Here is a 24,928-nt window from a genome sequence, read left to right on the forward strand (position 1 = left end):
AAGGACGGCAGATTTCCTTCCCTAAAGGACATTAGTGAACCAGTTGGGTTTTTACAACAATCGACAATGGTTTCATGGCCATCATTAGACTAGCTTTTAAATTCCAGATTTTATTAATGAATTCAAATTCCACCTTCTGCTGTGGTGGGATTTGAACCCATGTCCCCAGAGCAATATCCTGGGTCTCTGGGTTACTAGTCCAGTGATAATACCACTACGCCACCGCCTCCCCTAAATTGTTGGAGCTGTACCCATCCAGGCAAGTGGTGAGTACTCCATCACATTCCTGACTTGTGCGGAGAGCAGTCAGACCTGTGTGAGTGCAGTCGGACCTCTTCAAGTGCGCCGGAGTTTTGGCATCACAGGAAAGCTGCAAGGTAATTGGATGGTGAGTCACTGCTGTTAGGGAATAACTCTAAGTAGCTGGGTTCATAACTAAAGTAAAGGGAAAGGTCTACAGTGTTTTTAATATAATAGATAGTGTTTCTTTTTAGGGATTCAAGGTCCCTAGTGTAAATAATCAAATTTTTGGGTAATTTAAGGGGGTAAATTATGGGTAAGTCATGACAGGGCGGCTCAGCAGTGTGGAATGTTCCTCCTGTGCAATGTGGGAAGTCAGGGACACTTCCAGTGTCCAGATTGAACACATGTGTAGGAAGTGTCTCCAGCTGCAACTACTCGAAATCCATGAAGACACTGTGGAGCATCCGCAAGGCTGAGATAATCACGGATAGCACATACACTGCAGGTAAAGACTGCTAAGGCAAAAAGGGAATGGGTGACTGCCAGGCAGATTAGAAGAACTAGGCAGGTAGTGCAGGAGTCCCCTGGGTCCATCTCCCTGTCTAACAGATTTTCCACTTTGAAAACTGTTGGGGGAGATAGCTCCTCAGGGGAATGCATCCAAGAGCCAAGTCTGTGGCACCATGGGTGGCTCAGCTGCACAGGAGTGGAGGAAAAGGAGTGGGAGAGCTACAGTGATAGGGGATTCTATCATAAGGGGTACAGATAGATGTTTCTGTGGACGCAAACGAGACTCCAGGATGGTATGTTGCCTCCCTGGTGCTCGGGTCAAGGATGTCACAGAGAGGCTGCAGGACATCCTGAAGGGGGAGGGTGAACAGTCAGAGGTCGTGGTTCACATTTGTACCTTCAGTAATTTCTTGATTTCACGTGGAGTGAATCAAATTGGCTGAAGACTGGCATCTGTGATGCTGGGGACTTCAGGAGGAGGCTGAGATGAATCATCAACTCGGCACTTCTGGCTGAAGATTGTTGCAAATGCTTCAGCCTTATCTTTCGCACTGATGTGCTGAGCTCCCCCATCATTGAGGATGGGGATATTTGTGGAGCCACCTCCTCCAGTTAGTTGTTTAATTGTCCACCACCATTCACGACTTGATGTGGCAGGACTGCAGAGCTTAGATCTGATCCGTTGGTTTTGGGTTCGCTTAGCTCCGAATATTGCATGCTGCTCATGCTGTTTGGCCATGCAAGTAGTCCTGGGTTGTAGCTTGAGCAGGTTGACACCTCATTTTGAGGTATGCCTGGTGCTGATTATGGCATGCCCTCCTGCACTCTTCATTGAACCAGGGTTGGTCTCTTGGCTTGATGGTAATGGTAGAGTGGGGGATATGCTGGGCCATGAGGTTACAGATTGTGGTTGAGTACAATTCTGCTGCTGCTGATGGCCCACAGCACCTCATGGATGCCCAGTTTTGCATTGCTAGATCTGTTCAAAATCTATCCCATTTAGCACGGTGGTAGTGCCACACAACACGATGGAGGGTATCCTCAATGTGAAGGCGGGACTTTGTCTCCACAAGGACTGTGCGGTGGTCACTCCTACCAACACTGTCATGGACAGATTGATGAGGACGAGGCCAAATATGTTTTCCTCTATTATTAGTTCTCACCACCTGCCGCAGACCCAGTCTAGCAGCTATGTCCTTTCAGGCTCGACCAGCTCGTTCAGTTGTGGTGCTACTGAGCCAGTCTTGGTGATGGACATAGAAGATCCCCACCCAGAGTACATTCTGCACCTTTGCGCAGTGGTGTTCAACATGGAGGAGTACTGATTCATCAGCTGAGGGGTGTGGTAGGTGGTAATCTGCAGGAGGTTTCCTTGCCCATGTTTGACCAGGTCTCACTGCAGTACAGGAGTGCGGTGACAACTACTGCTCTGTACACTAGGACTTTTGTTGATTGCGGAGGTCTTTGTTGTCAAACCCTCGCTGCTGTAATTTGTAGAAGGCTGAGCTGGGGTAGCTGATCCGGTGTTGGATCTCCTTGTCAATGGTGCCCTTTTGAGAGAGGTGGCTGCCAAGGTATGGGAATCGCTCAACATATTCCAAGGTCTCTCCTTCAACACATATGGGAGGTGGAATATTTCATTAACCAGGTGAGGGTTGATATGAGTTTTGTTTTGGCAACATTCAAGGACAGGCCAAGTCTCTTGATGGCAGAATTGAAGAGATTGAGAGTGACTTGCAAATCTGATGCAGTTGGGTAACAACACTGCAGTCATCCGCAAACTGTAGATCATGTATGTCTATGATGGTCAGTTTAGTTTTGGCATGGACGTGACTGAGGTTAAAGAGTTTTCCATCTATTTAATACTCAGACCAGAGGGCAGCTGATCTTTGTGGTGAATAGCTACTGTCAGGTAGATTGTAAATAGCATGGGGACTGTCACACAGCCATACTTGACTCCGGTCCGGATTTTGAAGGTGGCTGTTTCAGATCTCCCACTCAAGACTGGGGCAGTCAAATCATCATGGAGCAATTGTGATGAAGTTTCTTGGACATCCAAATCTTTGGAGCACAATCCACAGAGCCTTGCGATTGACTGAGTCAAATGCTTTGGTCATGTCAATGAATGCAATGAAGAGTTCCTGGTGGTGTTCTCGACATTTTTCCTGGATTTATTGGGCAACAAAGACCATGTCAGAGGTTCCTCTGGAAGGTCTAAAGCCACACTGTGTCTCTGGGAGGATTTCCTCAGCCACAGGACGGAGGCAATTCAGGAGAATGTGTGTCAGGATTTTCCCTGCTATGGACAAGAGGGAAATATCTTGATAGTTCCCATAGCATGATTCATCTCCCTTCTTGAAGATAGTCACATTCCTGAAGTTGGGAGGCTGGGGTGGGAATTCTTTTTCCTCCCAGATCTGAAGATGAGTGCATGGAGTATTGAAGTGAGCAAAAGCCAGCAGTTTTGAAGACCTCAGCTAGAATACCATCGGGGCTGCAGGCTTTGTTGTTCTTCGACCATTTCATTACTCGTTGCAGCTCTCTCATCCATGGATTCTACCACAGTGTTGTGGGGATAGCCTGGAGACTATCAGCTGCCACTGTGGATTCACGGTTGACGAGTTGTTGAAAATGTTCTTTCCAGTGATGACTGATGGCATTGTCATCCTTAAGAAGAGAGACATCATCCTGTGAGTGAAGGGGATTTTGTCCATTTGACCTTGGTCTATAGATGGCCCTGGTGGCTTCAAAAACACTTCACATGTCATGATGGTCTGCATATTGTAGGATCTCTCGGACTTTCTCTTCCCACCACTTCTCCTTTATCTTACGGATTTGTCTTTTGGTGTCCATCTTGAGCTGTTAGAATGTGACCTTTGTGACTTGTGACCTTGGGTTATTCCGCCAGGCAATGAAGGCTGCTTGTTTTTGTTCCAGGAGGTCACATATTTCAGCATCGTTTTCGTCGAACCAGTCCTGGTGATGACGATGCTCAAACCCAGTGGTCTGGACACAGGAGTCTAGTACAGATGAATTTATTTGCTCCCACTGTTCTGAAATCGAGTTGGATGTGTGAAGATTTTCCGGATTGGTTGTGAGCTGCACTTGGAATTCCTGTCTTCGGTCGGGCTGTTTTGGGGCTGAGACATTGATCTTCTTCAACTTGAACTTTTAGATCTTGTGAGGCCTTGGTGCTCGGTGGATGTTCATCACTGATCAAACAAGTCAATGATCTGTCCAGCAGGCAACAGTTCCCTGACATCGCTTAGATCTTTGACTCGACAATGACATAATCCAGGAGGTGCCAGTGCTTTGATCTAGGATGCCTCCATGTGGTTTTGTATTTGTCCTTCTGGCAGAAGACGATGTTTGTTGGAATGAGGCCATGCTGAGCACACTTTGTCAGCAGGAGGACATCCTTTACATTGGCTTTTCCCATTCCGTTTTTCCCAATGGTTCCTCTCCAGACATCGGAGTCACTGCCCACCCTGGCATTAAAATCCCCCAGAAGGATGATCTCTTCTTTTGTGATGGCAGTGAGAAATTCATCAAGGTCAGAATAGAATGTTTCCTTAACATCTTCATTGGAGTCAAGGGTCGGGACATAAGCGCTGGTGGCCACAGTTTATTGATTACAGCTGAGCTGTAGGTGAAGTGTGCTGAGTTTTTCATTTATGCAGTTGTGGAGTTCTGGCAGTGCATCCAAGATCCTATTCCGGATGGTAAAACCAACTCTGTGAACACGAGGGTCACTGTCAGCCTTTCCTTTTCGTAGCAGGTATATCCCTCTGCTTGTTCCTTCAGCCTCTCCCCAGGAAGGCGGGTCTCACTGAGGGCAGCGATTTCAATTTGGAGTTTTGATAGCTGACGTGATACGATTGCAGTTCCTCTTTCCAGACGGTCACTCTTGAGATTATCCATGAGTATTCTGACATTCCAAGTTGCAAAATTTAACGTTTTCTTTCTTTGACCACAAAGATGGTGATTCCACAGGGTGTCGTTCCCCAGCCAGCAGAAAGTGGGACAGCCTATTTTTAGGGCACTTTTCTAGCCCTCTCCCCAGTTGGGGTGAGCAGAGGGTATCCTGAAGAGGACTGCTCAGTCACAGATGCTGCTTTCCAAAGACACCTCTGTCACAACACAGGCATCCAACAATCTTCATGCATCTGTCGCCTGTGTGCAGATTCTTGACTCGGGACTCCCAGGTTCACAGCCCTGTCCCCGTCCCCAATTCTCCATCACCACAGGACTTGGTAAATGGACCCTGGTAGAAGCCTGCGCATGACATTGTTTAACGTGGGGAGCTTGAGGTGCCGTCATTATCCACACGATATTGACAGATTGGTGGTCAGATTTTGGTGACGTGTTGAACCACAATGACCGGGATCACCTTGCCGCTGCAGCCTTCTTCCTCCTTCACAGCCGGTGAGACACATAGTCTTCCTTCTCCTGTTCTGCTGCTGAGGACATTTTGGACCGCACTTTGTCTGGCACCTCCCCCTGATCTTGCTGCCATGGGTGGCCCCACCAGGAGCAAGGAGCTCCCGACAAATTGCTCAAGGATCATCGGAGTGGACAAGCCTCTTCACCACGTCAAGGTGGTGATCCTCAGAGGGTGGTGATGACGATGATGATTCTAGTGTGATTTGGACAGGTTGAGTAAGTGGGCAAATACATGGCTGATGCAGTATAATGTGGATAAATGTGAGGTTATCCACTTTGGTGGCAAAAACAGAAAGACAGATTATTATCTGAACGGTGATAGATTGGGAAAGGGGGAGGTGCAGCGAGACCTGGGTGTCCTTGTGCACCAGTCGCTGAAAGTAAGCATGCAGGTGCAGCAGGCAGTTAAGAAGGCAAATGGTATGTTGGCCTTCATAGTGAGAGGATTCGAGTACAGGAGCAAGGATGTCTTGCTGCAATTATACAGGGCCTTGGTGAGGCCACATCTGGAATATTGTGTGCAGTTTTGGTCCCCTTATCTGAGGAAGGATGTTCTTGCTGTGGAGGGAGTGCAGCAAAAGTTTGCCAGACTGATTCCTGGGATGGCAGGACTGACATATGAAGAGAGATTGGGTCGATTAGGCTTGTATTCGCTAGAGCTCAGAAGAGTGAGGGGGATCTCATAGAAACCTACAAAATTTTAACAGGAATGGACAGACTAGATGCAGGAAGTCCAGGACCAGGGGTCACAGTCTAAGGATAAGGGCTAAGCCATTTAGGACTGAGATGAGGAGAGATTTCTTCACCCAGAGAGTGGTGAACCTGCGGAATTCTCTACCACGGAAAACAGTTGAGGCCAAATCATTAAATATATTCAAGAAAGAGTGAGATATTATTCTTATGGCTAAAGGGATCAAGGGATACGGGGAGAAAGCGGGAACAGGGTACTGAGTTTGGATGATCAGCCATGATCGTATTGAATGGCGGTGCAGGCTCGAAGGGCTGAATGGCCTACTCCTGCTCCTATTTTCCTATGTTTCTATGTTTCTATGATGAGCCTCTAGTGTCGACAGCCCAGGGAATGCTGAAGTTGCAGGGAGAGGTAAGGGAACATCTGGCGAAGATGCCAGAGGCCATGCACAGCCATGAGTGGACAATGAAGGAATGCATCCATGCCACGCTGGCTGCCATGTCTCAGGCATACAGTGCACGGCTTCCTCCATCGAGAGGTTAGTGACCCTCATGAAGAGACAGATTCCATAGATGCATGTAGATCTTCACACCATTGCCTTAGCCATGTGCTCAATGAAGCAGTGGCAAGGTGAGAGTAGGACTAGGTGCCTCGAGTCTTCTCCCTCTCCTCACCCTTCTCTGGTGAGCAGGGATGTTCAAGTGAGTCTAGAAAGGGAGGAGGAGGGGCTGACCTCCACAACTGGGGGCTCCCCTCAGGGCGCTTGAAGTGTGGACACCTGCTCCTTAGCTCCTCCGCCAGTGAGCCCAGCTCCAGCAGCCACAACACCTGAGGAAAATCCAGCATCAGTGCAGAAAACCCTCAGGAACCAGAGGACCACTGGCAGACTCATCCCAGGACAAGTGGCAGTCTTATCAGCAGCCTGCCTCCAGCCCAGCTGCTGTCACTGGGGTCACACTTTGTAGAAGCACTAACTGTAGCAAGAGCACAGAATGTACTCTGGGTGGGGGACTTCAATGTCCATCACCAAGAGTGGCTCGGTAGCACAGCTACTGACTGAGCTGGCCGAGTCCTAAACTATATTGCTGCTGGACTGGGTCTGTGACAGGTGGTGAGGGAAACCAAGAAGAGGGAAAAATCTACTTGACCTCATCTTCACCAATCTACTTGTCACAGATGCATCTGTCCATGACAGTATTTGTTGGAGTGACCACCACATAGTCCTTGTGGAGACGAAGTCCTGTCCTCACATCGTGTTGTCCACAAAAAAACAGGACAAATCAAACCCCAGCCAATTACCATCCTATCAGTCTACTCTTGATCATCAGGAAAGTGATGGAAGTGGTCACCGACAGTGCTATCAAGCGGCACTTGCTCAGCAATAACCTGCTCAATGACGCTCAGTTTGGGTTCTGCCAGGGCCACTCAGCTCCTGACCTCATTGCAGCCTTGGTCCAAACATGAACTCAAGAGGTGAGATGAAAATGACTGCCCTTGATATCAAGGCTCGTCTCCCATGGGCACTAGCACATTTTACAGTTGGCCAGGGCACTAGTTATGGAACACAAATGGGGTAGAGGTGACAGGCTACATGCATTGAGGTAAATCTTTATTGGTATCTCTATGAGTGGGCATCAGGGTGGCTGGAAGCAGGTAATTATGAGGTTGTTTCATGCCTCCTGGGCATGTCGCTCCCTCCAGTGCAAGGTCTTCACCATCCAATGCTGCTCCACACGCTCCTCGTCGGTGGAGGAATGTCGCTTCGGAATCTCGTTGTCATGGAAAGCCTCCCCCTCTGCAGTGCTAGATTGTGCAGACAGCTATAATATGTGAGACCCTCACTGGAGCCTACTGCAGGGAGCCACTGGATCAATCAAGGCAGCAGAATCTCATCAATGGCATGCTCGATGGTTGCTTGAGCAGAGCCATGGCAAGTGTTGTATCTCTCCTCTACTGCATTGCGAGGGTTCTTCACAGGTGTAAAAAGCCATGTCTTCAATGGGTAGCCCTTGTCTCCAAGAATCTATCCCTGAAGCAAGTGAGGGGATTGAAAAGCTGTGGTACCTGGGACTGTCCAAGTATGTAGGTACCATGGCTGCATCCCGGGAAGCGGGAACACACCTTCAGGAAACACTTACAGTGGTCACAGACCAGTTGAACGTTGATTGAATGGAAGCCCTTCCTATTGATGAAGGTGACTGGCAGGTCCGTAGGAACTTTGATAGCCACATGCACGCAATCTATCACACCTAGCACCCGGGGAAAGCCAACGATGGCCCCAAACCCAATAGCTCTCTAGGCCTGACTGTCAGGGTTGTTCCGTTAGTGCACATAGTTGCTGCCTCTCTTGTATAGGGCATTGGTTACTTCCTTGATGCAGCGGTGAACTGCTGCCTGGAAGACCCCACACAAGTCCCTGGTGGATCTATGGAAAGATCCAGATATGTAAATGTTTAGTGCCACAGTGATCTTCAGGGCTACTGGCATGGGGTGACCCCAAATCCCATAGGTTCCAACCCATCCTTCAGCAGAGTATATCAGTCAGTGACGGGCTCTCTGGAGAGCCTCTGACCATTGGAGGTATCTATTTTGAGTCCAGTACATTCTGTGGCATGGGTGGACCCTGCTGCTGCTCTTGTCATGGAACTTCAGGGCGGGCACGGCTGGCCCTTGGCCCTCCCTCTATCGAAGGCGCACATCACACCGTCATCCACAAAGACAGAGTGGATGAAACACATGCCAGATGACCAATGGGTCTACAGATTGCTGTCACTGCAGAAACGATCCTGCCTTGGCAACTGAGCTTTTAACAAGTCTCCTGGCAGACTCCTTGATGGCCCTCAGTGCCCACCCTTAGTGATAGCTGACTCTCTCATCCAGAAGTATGGGTGACTAAACAATTCACACAACGGTTTGGTCACCAAAAATCTTCCCAAACCCCTGCCTTGCTGAGCTCCCAAGACACTGAACCCCCTTTCTGAGCCCCAAACCCATCTTGCAGAGCACACAGCAACACAGTTCAACAATGGCCTCCAAACCTTCCTCTTCCCCTATTCAGCACTGTCCATGGCTGTATCCCCGTGGCAGAAATTAGATTAGATTAGATTAGAGATACAGCACTGAAACAGGCCCTTCGGCCCACCGAGTCTGTGCCAAACATCAACCACCCATTTATACTAATCCTACACTAATCCCCTATTCTTACCGAACATCCCCACCTGTCCCTATATTTCCCTACCACCTACCTATACTAGTGACAATTTATAATGGCCAATTTACCTATCAACCTGCAAGTCTTTTGACTTGTGGGAGGAAACCGGAGCACCCGGAGAAAACCCACGCAGACACAGGGAGAACTTGCAAACTCCACACAGGCAGTACCCGGAATCGAACCCGGGTCCCTGGAGCTGTGAGGCTGCGGTGCTAACCACTGCGCCACTGTGCCGCCAGGTTTTAATGGTCAGGAACCCGAAGGCATGTGAATGCCACCCGCCGTTCACTAAATCAAGGGCCAACCATTAAATCGAGGATAATTAGATGTAAATACATTACAAATAACTGCTCAGCAATTTAAAATAGATTTCCATTGTGTAGGGGCAGCAATACCACCTTGGTGCTTTCCCGCCACTGACAAAATCCGGAACTGACATCACAATGCCGGATTTCTGGGCGGCCACTTCCAGTACGATTCTCCTTGCCATCATTTACATTTTAAATGCCAGTGTGTTTGCCTGTGTGTTTCCCATGCCTGCCAATTGAAAATTTGTGACTGCTCGTCTGAGCTGCTCATCAACCTGCTCAACGCGCCCTTATCTGGAGGTGAATGAGTTTCAGAATCCCTCCCTGCTCCCGGCCTCTCTAAAAGATCTCATCGCATTCTGGAGGCACCAGCATCCAGTGCCGCCCTACAGGAATGCAATTTTCAAATTGAGTCCGCACCCATTCCCGCCCTCACTGGCATTTTAAAATCCGTTCCACGGAAGAGAAAGACTAACCTGCTATCAGTGTGAACACATTCTCCATACTCACCATGTCCACCGCATATACAACCTTCAGTAATCGCTGCACCACAGCACCTCGATCACTCCCCAGATCCCGATACTGAAAGGTAATTAAACGATTGGTGATAATTCAGTGAGCCAAACAGTCTATCCATACTCCACATGATCCCACCCATGGTCATAAATTATAAAATGATATGGCACAGAAGACGGCCATTCGGCCCATCGTGCTTGTGTTGGTTCTTTGGTAGAGCTATCCAATTAATTCCACTCCTCTGCTCTTTCTCCAGAGCCCTGTAAATTGTTTCCCTCCAATATCCAATGCTGTTTGAAAGTTGATATTGAAACTCCTTCCACTGCCCTTTCAGGCAGTTCATTCCAGATCACAACAACTCACTGTGTCAAAGAATGTTTCCTCATGTCACCTCTGCTTCTTTTGTCAATCACTTTAAATCTGCATCCTCCGCACACTGACCCTCCTGCCACAGGGACCAGTTTCTCTTTATTTACACTATCAAAGTCTTTCATGATTTTAAACACCTCTAACACATCTCCCCTTAAACTTCTTTATTTAAAAGAGAACAACCCCCAACTTCTCCAATCTAGTGAAAATTGATAGGAAGGACGTACTGGAAAGGTGGGCTATGTTTAGAGTGGATAAGTCACCTGGTCCGGATGGATTGCATCCCATGTTGCGAAAGGAAATGGCTTTCCATCATCTTCCAATCTTTCAGAAGATTGGAGACTGTCAAATATAACACTCTGATTCAAGAAGGGTGTAAGGACAGTCCGAGTAACTACAGGCTGGTCAGTTTAACATCAGTGGTGGGTAAGGTTTCAGAAATAATAATCAGAGAAAAAAATCAACAGGCACTTTTTTATGCATTCTTGGGATGTAGGTATCACTGGCTTGGCCAACATTCATTGCCCATCTCTAATTTTTTTTTAATATTCATGGGATGTGGGCATCACTGGCTAGGATGACATTTATTGCCCATCCCTAATTGACCTTGAGAAAGTGGTGGTGAGCCACCTTCTTGAACCGCTGCAGTCCTTAGAGGGTAGGTATACCCACTGTGCTGTTAGGACCGCAGTTCCAGGATTTTGACCCAACAACAGTGAAGGAACAGCGATATAGTTCCAAGTCAGGATGGTGTGTGACTTGGAGGGGAATTTGCAGGTGGTGGTGTTCCCATGTATCTTTTGCCCTTGTCCTTCTGGGTGGTAGAGGTCGCGGGTTTTGGAAGGTGCTGTCTAAGGAGCCTTGGTGCATTGCTGCAGTGCATCTTGTAGATGGTACACACTGCTGCTACTGTGCGTCGGTGGTGGAGGTAGTGAATGTTTGTAGAAGGGGTGCCAATCAAGCGGGCTGCTTTGCCCTGGCTGATGTGGAGCTTCTTGAGGGTTGTTGGAGCTGCACCCATCCAGGCAAGTGCAGAGTATTCCATCACAGTCCTGACTTGGGCCTTGCAGATGGTGGACAGGCTTTGGGGAGTGAGGAGGTGAGTTACTCACTGCAGGATTCCTAGCCTCTGACCTGCTGTTGTAGCCACGGTATTTATATGTCTACTCCATTCAGTTTCTGGTCAATGGTAACTCCCAGGATGTTGTTAGTGGGGGATTCAGCGATGCCATACTCGGTCAAATGCTGCCTTGATGTCAAGGACAGTCACTCTCAGCTCACCTCTTGAGTTCAGCTCTTTTGTCCATGTTTGAACCAAGGCTGTAATGAGGTTTGGGCCCTGGCGGAACCCAAACTGAGCGTCAGTGAGCAGGTTATTGCTAAGTAAGTGCCGCTTGATGGCACTGTTGACGACACCTTCCATCACTTTACTGATGATCAAGAGTAGGCTGATGGGGCGGTAATTGGCCGGGTTGGATTTGTCCTGCTTTTTGCATAAGGACATACCTGGGCAATTTTCCATATTGCCAGGTAGATGCCAGTGTTGTAGCTGTACTGGAACAGCTTGGCTAGGGGGGCGGCAAGTTCTGGAGCACAGGTCTTCAGTACTATTGCTGTAATATTGTCAGGACCCATAGCTTTTGCAGTATCCAGTGCCTTCAGTCATTTCTTGATATTATGTGGAGTGAATCAGATTGGCTGAAGACTGGCATCTGTGATGCTGGGGACTTCAGGAGGAGGCCGAGATGGATCATCCACTTGGCACTTCCGGCTGAAGATTGATGCAAATGCTTCAGCCTTATCTTTTGCACTGATGTTCCAAGCTCCCTTATTGTTGAGGATGGAGCTACTTGTGGAGCCACCTCCTCCTGTTAGTTGTTTAATTGTCCACCACCATTCATGACTGGAAGTGGCAGGACTGCAGAGCTTAGATCTGATCCGTTGGTTGTGGGATCACTTAGCTCTGTCTATCGCATGCTGCTTCTGCTGTTTTGCATGCAAGTAGTCCTGTGTTGTAGCTTCACCAGGTTGACACCTCATTTTGAGGTATGCCTGGTGCTGCACCTGGCATGCCCTCCTGCACTCTTCATTGAACCAGGGTTGGTCCCCTAGCTTGATGTTAATGCTAGAGTGGGGGATTTGCTAGAGTGGGCCATGAGGTTACAGATTGTGGTTGATTATAATTCTGCTGCTGTTGTTGGCCCACAGCACCTCATGGATGCCCAGTTCTGAGTTGCTAGATCTGTTGGAAATCTATCTCATTTAGCACTGTGGTAGTCTCCCCAATGTAGAGCAGACTGCAATTTGAACTGCAAATACAGTATACTAAATTGAAAGAAGTACAAGTAAATCACTGCTTCACTGCTGGAAAGAGTGTTCGGGGCCTTGGATGGTGAGGAGAGAGGCGTTAAAAGGACAGGTATTACACCTCCTGCAATTCATGGGAAGGTGCCGTAGGAAGGGGACGAATTGTCGGGAATGATGGAGGAGTGGACCAGGGTGCCACAGAGGGCACGGTCCCTTCGGAATGCTGATGGGGAGGGGAGGGGAGTGGAAGTTGTGTTTGGTAGTGGCATGACACTGGAGGTGGCAGAAATGGCAGAGGATGATCCTTTGGATGTGGAGGCTGGTGGGGTGGAAAGTGAGGACAAGTGGAACTTGGAGGTGTGACAAACAGTGAGGATGATATGAATCGCTTGCAACAGGACATAGATAGGCTAGCTGAATGAGCAGAGAGGTGGGAGACGGAATTTAATACAGACAAGTGTGAGGTGATGCATTTTAGCAGAAGAGAGGCAATATATACTTAATGGCACAGTTGTCAAGTGTGTGCAGGAGCAGAGGGACCTGTGGGTGCATGTGCATCGATCTTTGAAGGTGGCAGGACATATTGAGAGTGTGATTAGTAAAGTATATGGGATCTTGGGCTTCATAATTGGAGGCATTGAGTACAAAAGCAGGGAAGTTATGCTGAACCTTTATAAAGCTCCAGTTTGGTCCCAACTAGAGATTTGCATTCAATTCTGGTCACCACACTTTAGAAAGGATGTGAGGGCCCTTGAGAGAGTGCAGAGGAGATTTACCAGAAAGGTTCCAGGGATGGAGGATTTTAGTTACAAAGTTAGTTTGGAAAAGCTGGGGTTGTTCTCCCTGGAGCAAAGGAGATTGAGGGGAGTCATAGAGAGATACAGCACTGAAACAAGCCCTTCGAGTCTGTGCTGACCATCAACCACCCATTTATACATTAATCCCATATTCCCTACCACATCCCCACCTTCCCTCAATTCTCCTACCACCTACCTACACTAGGAGCAATGGCCAATTTACTTATCAACCTGCAAGTCTTTGGCTGTGGGAGGAAACCAGAGCACCCGGCGGAAACCCACGCAGTCACAGGGAGAACTTGCAAACTCCGCACAGGTAGTACCCAGAATTGAACCCGGGTCGCTGGAGCTGTGAGGCTGTGGTGCTAACCACTGTGCCACTCCAAATTTAATAGAAGTGTAGAAGATTATTTCAGGCAAAACTGTTCCCATTAACAAATAGTACAAGGATAGGAGACACAGGATGGAAGTTTTGGGCAAAACATGCAGGGGGAATATGAGGAAGCACTTTTTTTTAACGGAGCAGCGCTGGCACCAAACTCGGCATTTCTGGCTGAAGATGGATGCAAATACTTCAGAATATCTAAGAAGGATGAGAATATTATCGGCAGAACTTCTGTAATCTCCACCACACTAATCTAGGATGAATCCCATCCAGACCAGGTGACCTCTCTACTTAGAGGATAGCCACCCTTTATCTATTTTCTCCATCCGATATTGCTACTTCCTCCTGCTACACTGGCAGCATCATCTTCCTTGGTGAAAACAGATGCAAAGTGCTCATTTAGAACCTCAGTCATGCCCTCTTTCTCCACAAGAAGATCTCCTTTTTGGTCCCTAATCAGTCACACCCTTCCTTTGACAATCCTTTTACTATTTATTTATATATAAAGGTTTTCTAGGATCCCTTTGATGTTAGCCACTAACTTATTCTCACTATCTCTCTTGGTCATTCTTTTGCACTTTTTTTCATCTCCCACCCATACTTGTTACATTCAGCTTGGTTTTTACTGTATTATGAAGTTTACATTTGTCATAACTGATCCACCCCACACTCCCACTGTCAATGAGTATACCTCAATGTCTACAGCTACCTTGTCTATTCATTGTGAGTCTACCTCACCATCTGCCTCACTGTTAATGGATGTACCTCATTCTCAATGAGATTACCACACTGTCGAACAGTCTAACTGCTGTCAGTGAGTCTACCCACTGCCTGTTAGTCTATCCAGAGGCAGTTTCATTAGAAGAATGGGGAAAAGTTAAAAGAATTATTTTCTCAGAGTGTCACTGGAACACAGAATTTTAAAAATGTATTTCTGTAATCTATTTATTGCCTGTCCCCCGCTGCCCTGATCGCATTATGAGTGATCAACATAGTCTGGACTGGAGTCACATTAAGGCTAGACCAGATAGGTGAGACAGTTCCATTCTCTGAAGGACATTAGTGAACCAGTTAGATTTTTACATTTTTGAAAATGTATTATTGAATTTGGGAGTTGTTAAGTCTGGTCGGAGAACCACCAGGTTGCTGGACACAGCACCACGAGAGGCTGTTGATGAAGGGACTATAACATCATTGAAATGAGAATTGGACAAGGAATTGAAAAGAAAGAACATAGAAGGAGATGGGGAAAAGGCAGGGCAATAGGATTGGGTTATAAAACCCCTGTTGAAAAGCTGTCAAGAAGACCAATATTGGGGGTAGAAGTGCCACTCTGTGCTGTAATTTCTATGAATCCGTACAGTTTTTTTTATTCATTCATGGAATGTGAGCATCGCTGGTAAGGCCAGCGTTTATTGTCCCATCCCTAACTATTCTTGGAAGATTGGTGGTGAGATGCCTTTTTGAACTGTTGCAGTCTATGTGGTGCAGGTACACCCACAATGCTGCTCGGGAGTTCCTGGTTTTAGCGACAGTGAAGGAACAGCGATATAGTTCCAAATCAGGATGGTGTGTGATCTGGAGGAGCACATGGCGGTGTTCCCTACTGTCTTTGTTCATGTTGCCCATCTTTCCTTTCTCTGTGCTAAATTTCCTCTACTGCTGTTCTGCGCACTTACATATTGCATGAAATCCTTCTGTAGGCCCCTGGCAATCTTTACTTCCTTCTCCTCGGTTTACATCATCTTCAAACTTAACTAGTTGAGCTTTTGAAACCAAGTCACTTCATCGAAATGATGGGATTTCTCACCAGTCTCAGTCTTCCCTCCCACACTCTTCAGCCCTTGAAAACCCAAGGTTAGGAAGGCATATGGGATACTTGCCTTTATCAGCCGAGGCATAGAATATAAGAGCAGGGAGGTTATGATGGAGCTGTATAAAATGCTAGTTAGGCCACAGCTGGAGTACTGTGTACAGTACTGGACACCACACTATAGGAAGGATGTGATTCCAGTTCTGAAGAAGGGTCACTGACCTGAAACATTAAGGCTGCTTCTCTCTCCACGGATGCTGCCAGATCTGCTGAGTATTTCCAGCATTTCTTGTTTTTACTTCAGATTTCCAGCATCTGCATTATTTTGCTTTTATATATAGGAAGGATGTGATTGCACTGGAGAGGGTGCAGAGGAGATTCACCAGGATGTTTCCTGGGCTGGAGCATTTCAGCGATGAAGAGAGACTGAAAAGGCTCGGGTTGTTTTCCTTAGAGCAGAGAAGGCTGGGGGGGATCATGATTGAGGTATACAAAATTATGAGGGGCATAGACAGGATAGATAGGAAGAAACTTTTTCCCTTAGCAGAGGGGTCAATAACCAGGGGGCATAGATTTAAGGTAAGGGGCAGGAGGTTTGGAGGGGATTTGAGGAAAAATTATTTCACCCAGAGGGTGGTTGGAATCTGGAACACACTGCCTGAAGAGGTGGCAGAGGCAGGAAACCTCACAACATGAGAGAAGTATTTAGATGAGCACTTGAAATGCCATACAAGGCTACAGGCCGAGTGCAGGAATATGGGATTAGAATAGATAGGTGCTTGATGGTCGGCACGGACACGATGGGCCGAAGGGCCTGTTTCTGTGCTGTATAACTCTATGAATCTATGACTAAGGTCTAATGCAGGTGGAAAGTATACAGTAAATGGCAGAACCCTTAGGAGTATTGACAGGCAGACAGATCTGGGCATACAGGTCCACAGGTCACTGAAAGTGGCAACGTACGTGGATAAGGTAGTCAAGAAGGCATAAGACATGCTTGCCTTCATCGGTCAGGGCATAGAATATAAAAATTGGCAAGTCATGTTGCAGCTGTACAGAACTTTAGTTAGGCCACACTTAGAATATTGCGTGCAATTCTGGTCGCCACACTACCAGAAGGACGTGGAGGCTTTGGAGAGGGTACAGAGGAGGTTTACCAGGATGTTGCCTGGTCTGGAGGGCATTAGCTATGAGGAGAGGTTGGATAAACTTGGATTGTTTTCACTGGAACGACGGAGGTGGAGGGGCGACATGATAGAGGTTTACAAAGTTATGAGCGGCATGGACAGAGTGGATAGTCAGAAGCTTTTTCCCAGGGTGGAAGAGTCAGTTACTAGGGGACATAGGTTTAAGGTGCGAGGGGCAAAGTTTAGAGGGGATGTGCGAGGCAAGTTCTTTGCACAGAGGGTGGTGAGTTCCTGGAACTTGCTGCCGGGGGAGGTGGTGGAAGCAGGTACGATAGCGACGTTTAAGAGGCATCTTGACAAATATATGAATAGGAAGGGGATAGAGGGATATGGGCCCCGGAAGTGCAGAAGGTTTTAGTTTAGGCAGGCATCAAGATCGGCGCAGGCTTGGAGGGCCGAATGGCCTGTTCCTGCGCTGTACTGTTCTTTGTTCTTTGTTCTTTGACTCTAATCTCCAAATTCTATTTCTGCTCCTTCCTTTCCAGTCTTGTTTCTGACGCTAGGCCAGTGTCATTCATGTTGGATATGTTCAGAGAAGATACCCACCATTTCACTGTCTGCTACAAGCACCAGCTCGACATATCTCAACTCCTGCAGCACATCCCTTTTTATCTGGAAAAAGAGAAAAGCTCAGTCATTTTGAGGTGAAATTGTACAGTGGGCCCTGGCTGGGAGGAAGCCGATCACGAGCCAAGTCACACGGGCCCCACCTATTTTTTATTTTATACACAGCTATTTTACCTGTCCCTGTGTCACGATTTCAAAAGAACTCCACCCTGCACATAACAAAGGTCTTTTTATTTACCAGTTATTTCCTCTTTCCCTCTCTCCTTTTTCCACCTTCTCTTCCTTGCCCCTCCCTTCCTCCTCTCTCCAGCCTCTCTCCCAACCTCTACCTCCTTTCTCCTGCCGTACCTCAGTCCAGGTGCATAGATCGTTAAAATGTCATGAACAAATATAGAAAATAATTAAAAAGGCTAATGGAATGTTGGCCTTTATTTCTATAGGCATAGAAGACAAAGGGGTGGAAATCATGCTTCAGCTATACAATGCCCTGGTTAGATCACACCTGAAGTACTGTGAGTACTGCTGGGCACCATATCTTTGGAAAGATAAATTGACCTTGGAGGGAGTGCAGTGTAGATCTACCAGAATGATACCTAGACTCCAAGGATTAAATTATGAGGAGAGATTAAAGAACCAAGGTTGTATTCCCTGGAATTAAAGGGTGATATTAAGATATTAAGGGGAACAGACAGAGTAGATAGAGATCTCTATTTCTCGAGGAACTATATCATTAGTTGGGGAGTCTAGGTCGAGGGGACATCGTTTAAAAATTAGAGGAAAATTAGGAAAAGATTCTGCACAGAAGTTTGGAACTCTCTTCCACAACCAGTAATTGATGAGAGATCTGCTGTAAATTTTAACTCTGAGATTGATAGATTTTTTTTTTATGCAAAGGCACAAAAACCCCACAGGGAAGGTGATCCAACCACGGCTTACAAGAGGTTAAAGATTGTATTAGATCAAAGGTTATAAAGTTACCAAAAAAGTAGTGAGCTTGAAGATTTGGGAGCATTTTAAAATTCAGCTAAGGAGGACCAAGAAACTGATTAAAAAAAAAGAGAAAATAGAATATGAAAACAAATTAGCGAGAAACATAAAAACAGACTGTAAAAGCTTCTATAGATATGTAAAAAGGAAAGAACTAGCAAAGATAAATGTGGGTCCATTACAGGCAGGGGCAGTAGAATTTATAATGGGGAATAAGGAAATGGCAAAGAAACTAAACAAATACTTTGGGCTGAATTTTATGAGGCCTCCGGCACGGGGGATCATGGCAGATGGGCACGGAAAATTCTTTCAGGAGCAGCTCGCCATGACCCCCGACGGCGAGAAGGCCCCGCCGCATTTTACCAGTGGTGGTGAGGCCCCGTGTCAGCACCCCCTGCTGCTTGGTGACAGGGCCTTCATTTCAATATTAAAATTAAATTAAAAAGATGCAAATCAACTTAGCTTGTCCCGGCAGCTGACCCACGCCGATATTATGGCCACTGGCCGGATGTCCTGCGCCATTCGGAGTTCTGGGGCGTGAAACTGGCGAGGAAGGGGGAGCAGTGAAATCTTCAGGTTGTGGGGGATGCGGGAGTGGGGAAAACCCCTCTGATTGGTTGTGGGGATGGTGGGAAGGGGTTGAGGGTCAAATGTTCTAAAAGTTGAGGCAGAGTTGAAGTTTATTATTTGGCAAATTTGTTTTTCAGGGCTTTCGGTAATTTTAATTATTGAGAGCTCATGGGGGGGGATGGGATGGTGGTGGGAGATTTTATTTCAAACATTTATGCGGCTGGACTTTTAAACATTTAAATTTATATGAAGGGCTTGAAGCCCTTTAAAAATGTCCAGCAGAGTGGGGCCGGACGCTGTAGCCGGGGACGGAGCAGTGGCCCCGGTGCCTCAGCAGGGAAGGCCACTTCGCCCCCTTCATTAAAATGAGCCTCCGTGTGAGATACCACGGGGCTCAGTGACGGTGCATTTGCACCTGAAGACCACCAAGATCAGAGCGGGCCACTGCGACTTGTGGCACGCTGATAAATTTCAGCCCTTTGTGTCTGTCTTTAGAGAGAAAGATACAAAAAATCTCCCAGGAATACTACAGAACCAAGGGACTAGCGAGAATGAAGAACTGAAAGAAATAAAGATTAGTAAAAAAAAGTGGTACCGGGGAAATTAATGGAACTGATAGTAGATAAATCCCCTGGACCTGATGGTCTACACCCCAGAGTGTTGAAAGAGGGGGCTGTAGAGATAATAGATACGTTGGTGATCATCTTCCAAAATTCTATAGATTCTGGAGCGGTTCCTGAAGATTGGTAGGAAGCAAATGTAACCCCACTGTTTAAGAAAGGAGGGAGAGAGAAAATGAAGAACTACAGACCTGTTTGCTTTACATCAGTAGTGGGGAAAAGGATGTGATTACTGGACACTTAGAAAATAATGGTAGGATTGGGCAGAATCAACATGAATTTATGAAAGGGAAATCATGTCTGAAAAACCTCTTGGAGTTTTTTTGAGGATGTAACGAGCAGAATAGATAAGGGAGTGGATGTGGTGTATTTGCATTTGCAGAAGGCTTTCCATAAGGTCGCACACAGGAGGTTAGCAAGCAAAATTAGAGAACATGGATTGGGAGTAATGTACTGGTATGGATTGAAAACTGGTTAACAGATAGAAAGCAGAGAGTAGGAATAAACGGGTCATTCTCAGGTTGGCAGGCTGTGACTAGTTGGCTACTGCAAGGATCAGTGTTTGGATCTCAGCTATTCACAATATATATATTGGATGTGGGGACCAAATGTAATATTTCCAAAGTTGCTGATGACACAAAACTGGATAACAATGTAAGTTGTGAGGAGGATGCAAAGAGGCTTCAAGGGGGTTTAGACAGACTAAGTAAGTGGGAAAAAGCATAGCAGATGGAATATAACGTGGAAAAATGTGAAGTTACCCACTTTGGTAGGAAAAACAGGAATGCAGAGTATTTCTTAAATGGTGAGAGATTGGGAAGTGTTGATGTCCAAAGGGACCTGGGGGTCCCTGTTCATAAATCACTGAAAGCTAACATATAGGTGCAGCAAGCAATTAGGAAGGCAAATTGTATATTGGCCTTTATTGCAAGATGATTGGAGTACAGGAGTAGCAAAGTCTTGCTGCAATTGTACAGAGCCTTGGTGAGACCACATCTGGAGTACTGTGTGCAATTTTGGTCTACTTGGCTAAGGAAGGATATACCTGCCATTGAGTGAGTGCAAGGAAGATTTACCAGACTGATTCCTGGGATGGTGGAATTGTCCTATGAGGAGAGATTGAGGAGACTGGGCCTAGAGTTTCTCTCAAGTTTAGAAGAATGAGAGGTGATCTCATGGTTGCATACAAAATTCTTACAGGGCTCGACAGGATAGATGCAGGAAGTGTGGTTTCCCTGGCTGGTGAGTTCAGAACCAGGGGACACAGTCTCAGAATAAGAGTTAGCCATTTAAGACTGAGATGAGGAATTTTTTCACTCAGAGGGTGTTGAATTTAGAATTCGCTACCCGGAGGACTGTGGAGGCTTTACTCATTGAGTATATTCAAGACAGAAATCGATAGATTTCTAGATACTAAAGACATCGAGGGATATGTGGATAGTGTGGAAAATGGTGTTGAGGTAGATCAGCCATGACCTAGTTGAATGGTGGAGCTGGTTCCTGGGCTGAATGGCCTACTCCTGCTCCTATTTCCTATGTTCCTATGTATTCAAAGATATGTGGGGTGTATGGAGCTATGTTGCAGATCAGCCATGATCTCATTGTTTGACGGAACAGGCTTGAGGGGCCAATTGGCCTGCTTCTGTTCTTAGGCAGTATTTAATAAAGGCGACGAGGGTCTCGCCCGTTGGCTGAAGAGCCAGTGAGAGCCCAGCGTCACCTCTTTTCTGGAAGGCCCGCCACATTATGTGCCAATCAGACACTTAACTGGGCAGCAGTGGGCCTTCGCTGGGATTAAGGACTCCGGGGATATAGGTCCTGCCTGCTGAGTGCTACCGGCCAATAACAGGCTGGCAGCTCTTTTACTCATCAGAGCCATCGTAGAGACAGTGGCTGCTGCTGGCAATGCGCCCACCCAAGTCCTACAGGGGGTGGTTCTCAGTGGGCCATCCCTTCCTGATCCGGGTCCCTCAATTAGGCACTGAGTTCCTGTGAACAAGGCACACCCTCCCCGTCCCCGGGAGGCAGCAAGCAACCCGCATAAAGTTACTCGTCGTGCTCCCCATGGGTCGACAGGCCCGACCGCCATTGGGCTAATAATGGCGGTGGCATGAAGAGGCCTTCATTGCCCACTCAGCAGCCACAACTGGCAGCGGGATGGGAGTGCTGACCATGGGCCTTCCTGCCACTCACTTAACTGGGGTGGAGGTGGGGTCCCCACCCACCACCACCTCACCCGACTAAATGCAATGCCTTGCCATGGGGAGAGCATTAAATCCAGCTCCTTATGTTCCTATGCCTCTCCATCATTTCAGCCTGATATGCCTTCTCGCCTCCCCTCATGTCGGCAGTTCGTTTAATCACAGAGGCATCAAAGTTGCACCCAAATCTGTCCTTATCCAACATCCAAACATACAGAGCCAGGAATGATCCCTAATACAGGAATGGCACAGAAATTAAATGAATACTTTGTATCTGTCTTCATGGTAGAAGACACAAAAAACAGTATTCGAAGTGGAATCTAGGGGAACCAAGGGTCTAGCGAAAATGAGGAACTGAAAGAAATTACTATTTTACAGCAGAGAAGGTAGCCATTTGACCCATCACATCCATTCTGGCTCTCTGTGAGAGCAATTCACCTTCTCCCATGTTTTTTCCTTCTAGCCTTGCAAATCTCTAGTCTTCAGATAGTTATAAAATTCCCTTTTGAAAGCCACATTTGGTTCTGCCTCCACCACACTCTCAGACAGTGCATTCCAGATCCTAAACACTCACTGAACCTACTTCCACCACACTCTCAGTCAATGCATTCCAGATCCTAAACACTCACTGAACCTGCCTCCACCACACTCTCAGTCAATGCATTCCAGATCCTAAACACTCACTGAACCTGCCTCCACCACACTCTCAGACAGTGCATTCCAGATCCTAAACACTCACTGAACCTACTTCCACCACACTCTCAGTCAATGCATTCCAGATCCTAAACACTCACTGAACCTGCCTCCACCACACTTTCAGACAGTGCATTCCAGATCCTAAACACACACTGAACCTGCCTCCACCGCACTCTCAGACAGTGCATTCCAGATCCTAAACACTCATTGAACCTGCCTCCACCACACTCTCAGACAGTGCATTCCAGATCCTAAACACTCACTGAACCTGCCTCCACCACACTCTCAGACAGTGCATTCCAGATCCTAAACACTCACTGAACTCTGGGAATCAGAGGAGATAGGGGAAGCGTTAAATGAATATTTTTCGTCAGTATTTACAGTAGAGAAAGAAAATGTTGTCGAGGAGAATACTGAGATTCAGACTACTAGGCTAGATGGGATTGAGGTTCACAAGGAGGAGGTGTTAGCAATTTTGGAAAGTGTGAAAATAGATAAGTCCCCTGGGCCAGATGGGATTTATCCTAGGATTCTCTGGGAAGCCAGGGAGGAGATTGCAGAGCCTTTGTCCTTGATCTTTATGTCGTCATTGTCGACAGGGATAGTGCCGGAAGACTGGAGGATAGCAAATGTTGTCCCCTTGTTCAAGAAGGGGAGTAGAGACAGCCCTGGTAATTATAGACCTGTGAGCCTTACTTCGGTTGTGGGTAAAATGTTGGAAAAGGTTATAAGAGATAGGATTTATAATCATCTTGAAAAGAATAAGTTCATTAGCGATAGTCAGCACAGTTTTGTGAAGGGTAGGTCATGCCTCACAAACCTTATTGAGTTTTTTGAGAAGGTGACCAAACAGGTGGATGAGGGTAAAGCCGTGGATGTGGTGTATATGGATTTCAGTAAGGCGTTTGATAAGGTTCCCCACGGTAGGATATTGCAGAAAATACGGAAGTATGGGATTGAAGGTGATTTAGTGCTTTGGATCAGAAATTGGCTAGCTGAAAGAAGACAGAGGGTGGTGGTTGATGGCAAATGTTCATCCTGGAGTTTAGTTACTAGTGGTGTACTGCAAGGATCTGTTTTGGGGCCACTGCTGTTTGTCATTTTTATAAATGACCTGGATGCGGGTGTAGAAGGGTGGGTTAGTAAATTTGCGGATGACACTAAGGTCGGTGGAGTTGTGGATAGTGTCGAAGGATGTTGTAGGTTACAGAGGGACATAGATAGGCTGCAGAGCTGGGCTGAGAGATAGCAAATGGAGTTTAATGCGGAAAAGTGTGAGGTGATTCACTTTGGAAGGAGTAACAGGAATGCAGAGTACTGGGCTAATGGGAAGATTCTTGGTAGTGTAGATGAGCAGAGAGATCTTGGTGTCCAGGTACATAAATCCCTGAAAGTTGCCACCCAGGTTAATAGGGCTGTTAAGAAGGCATATGGTGTGTTAGCTTTTATTAGTAGGGGGATCGAGTTTCGGAGCCACGAGGTCATGCTGCAGCTGTACAAAACTCTGGTGCGGCCACACCTGGAGTATTGCGTGCAGTTCTGGTCACCGCATTATAGGAAGGATGTGGAAGCTTTGGAAAGGGTGCAGAGAAGATTTACTAGGATGTTGCCTGGTATGGAGGGAAGGTCTTACGAGGAAAGGCTGAGGGACTTGAGGTTGTTTTCGTTAGAGAGAAGAGGAGGAGAGGTGACTTAATAGAGACATATAAGATAATCAGAGGGTTAGATAGGGTGGATAGTGAGAGTCTTTTTCCTCAGATGGTGATGGCAAACACGAGGGGACATAGCTTTAAGTTGAGGGGTAATAGATATAGGACAGATGTCAGAGGTAGTTTCTTTACTCAGAGAGTAGTAGGGGCGTGGAATGCCCTGCCTGCAACAGTAGTAGACTCGCCAACTTTAAGGGCATTTAAGTGGTCATTGGATAGACATCTGGATGAAAATGGAATAGTGTAGGTCAGATGGTTTCACAGGTCGGCGCAACATCGAGGGCCGAAGGGCCTGTACTGCGCTGTAATGTCCTATGTTCTATGAACCTGCCTCCACCGCACTCTCAGACAGTACATTCCAGATCCTGAACACTCACTGAATCTGCCTCCACCACACGCTCAGACAGTGCATTCCAGATCCTAAACACTCACTGAACCTGCCTCCACCACACTCTCAGACAGTGCATTCCAGATCCTAAACACTAACTGAACCTGCCTCCACCATACTCTCAGACAGTGCATTCCAGATCCTAAACACTCACTGAACCTGCCTCCACCAGACTCTCAGGCAGTGCATTCCAGATCCTAAACACACACTGAACCTGCCTCCACCACACTCTCAGACAGTGCATTCCAGATCCTAAACACTCACTGAACCTGCCTCCACCACACTCTCAGACAGTGCATTCCAGATCCGAAACACACACTGAACCTGCCTCCACCACACTCTCAGACAGTGCATTCCAGATCCTAAACACTCACTGAACCTGCCTCCACCGCACTCTCAGGCAGTGCATT

The 24,928-nt window shown here is 47.0% G+C and overlaps 1 protein-coding gene across 1 annotated transcript in view; it reads right to left on the minus strand.

The window, feature by feature from the left end:
• The window catches only part of LOC137377644 (disintegrin and metalloproteinase domain-containing protein 12-like), a 369,827-nt gene that overhangs the window by 222,038 nt on the left and 122,861 nt on the right, over positions 1-24,928 (minus strand). Inside the window, exons 7-8 of the mRNA XM_068047522.1 lie at positions 17,327-17,392; positions 9,917-9,988 (exon numbers count right to left, since the gene is read on the minus strand). Of these exons, the coding sequence (XP_067903623.1) occupies positions 9,917-9,988; positions 17,327-17,392 (138 nt within the window). The remainder of the gene's footprint in view (positions 1-9,916; positions 9,989-17,326; positions 17,393-24,928) is intronic.

The sequence above is a fragment of the Heterodontus francisci genome, chromosome 1 (genome assembly GCF_036365525.1).
Source record: "Heterodontus francisci isolate sHetFra1 chromosome 1, sHetFra1.hap1, whole genome shotgun sequence".
Lineage (NCBI taxonomy): Eukaryota > Metazoa > Chordata > Chondrichthyes > Heterodontiformes > Heterodontidae > Heterodontus > Heterodontus francisci.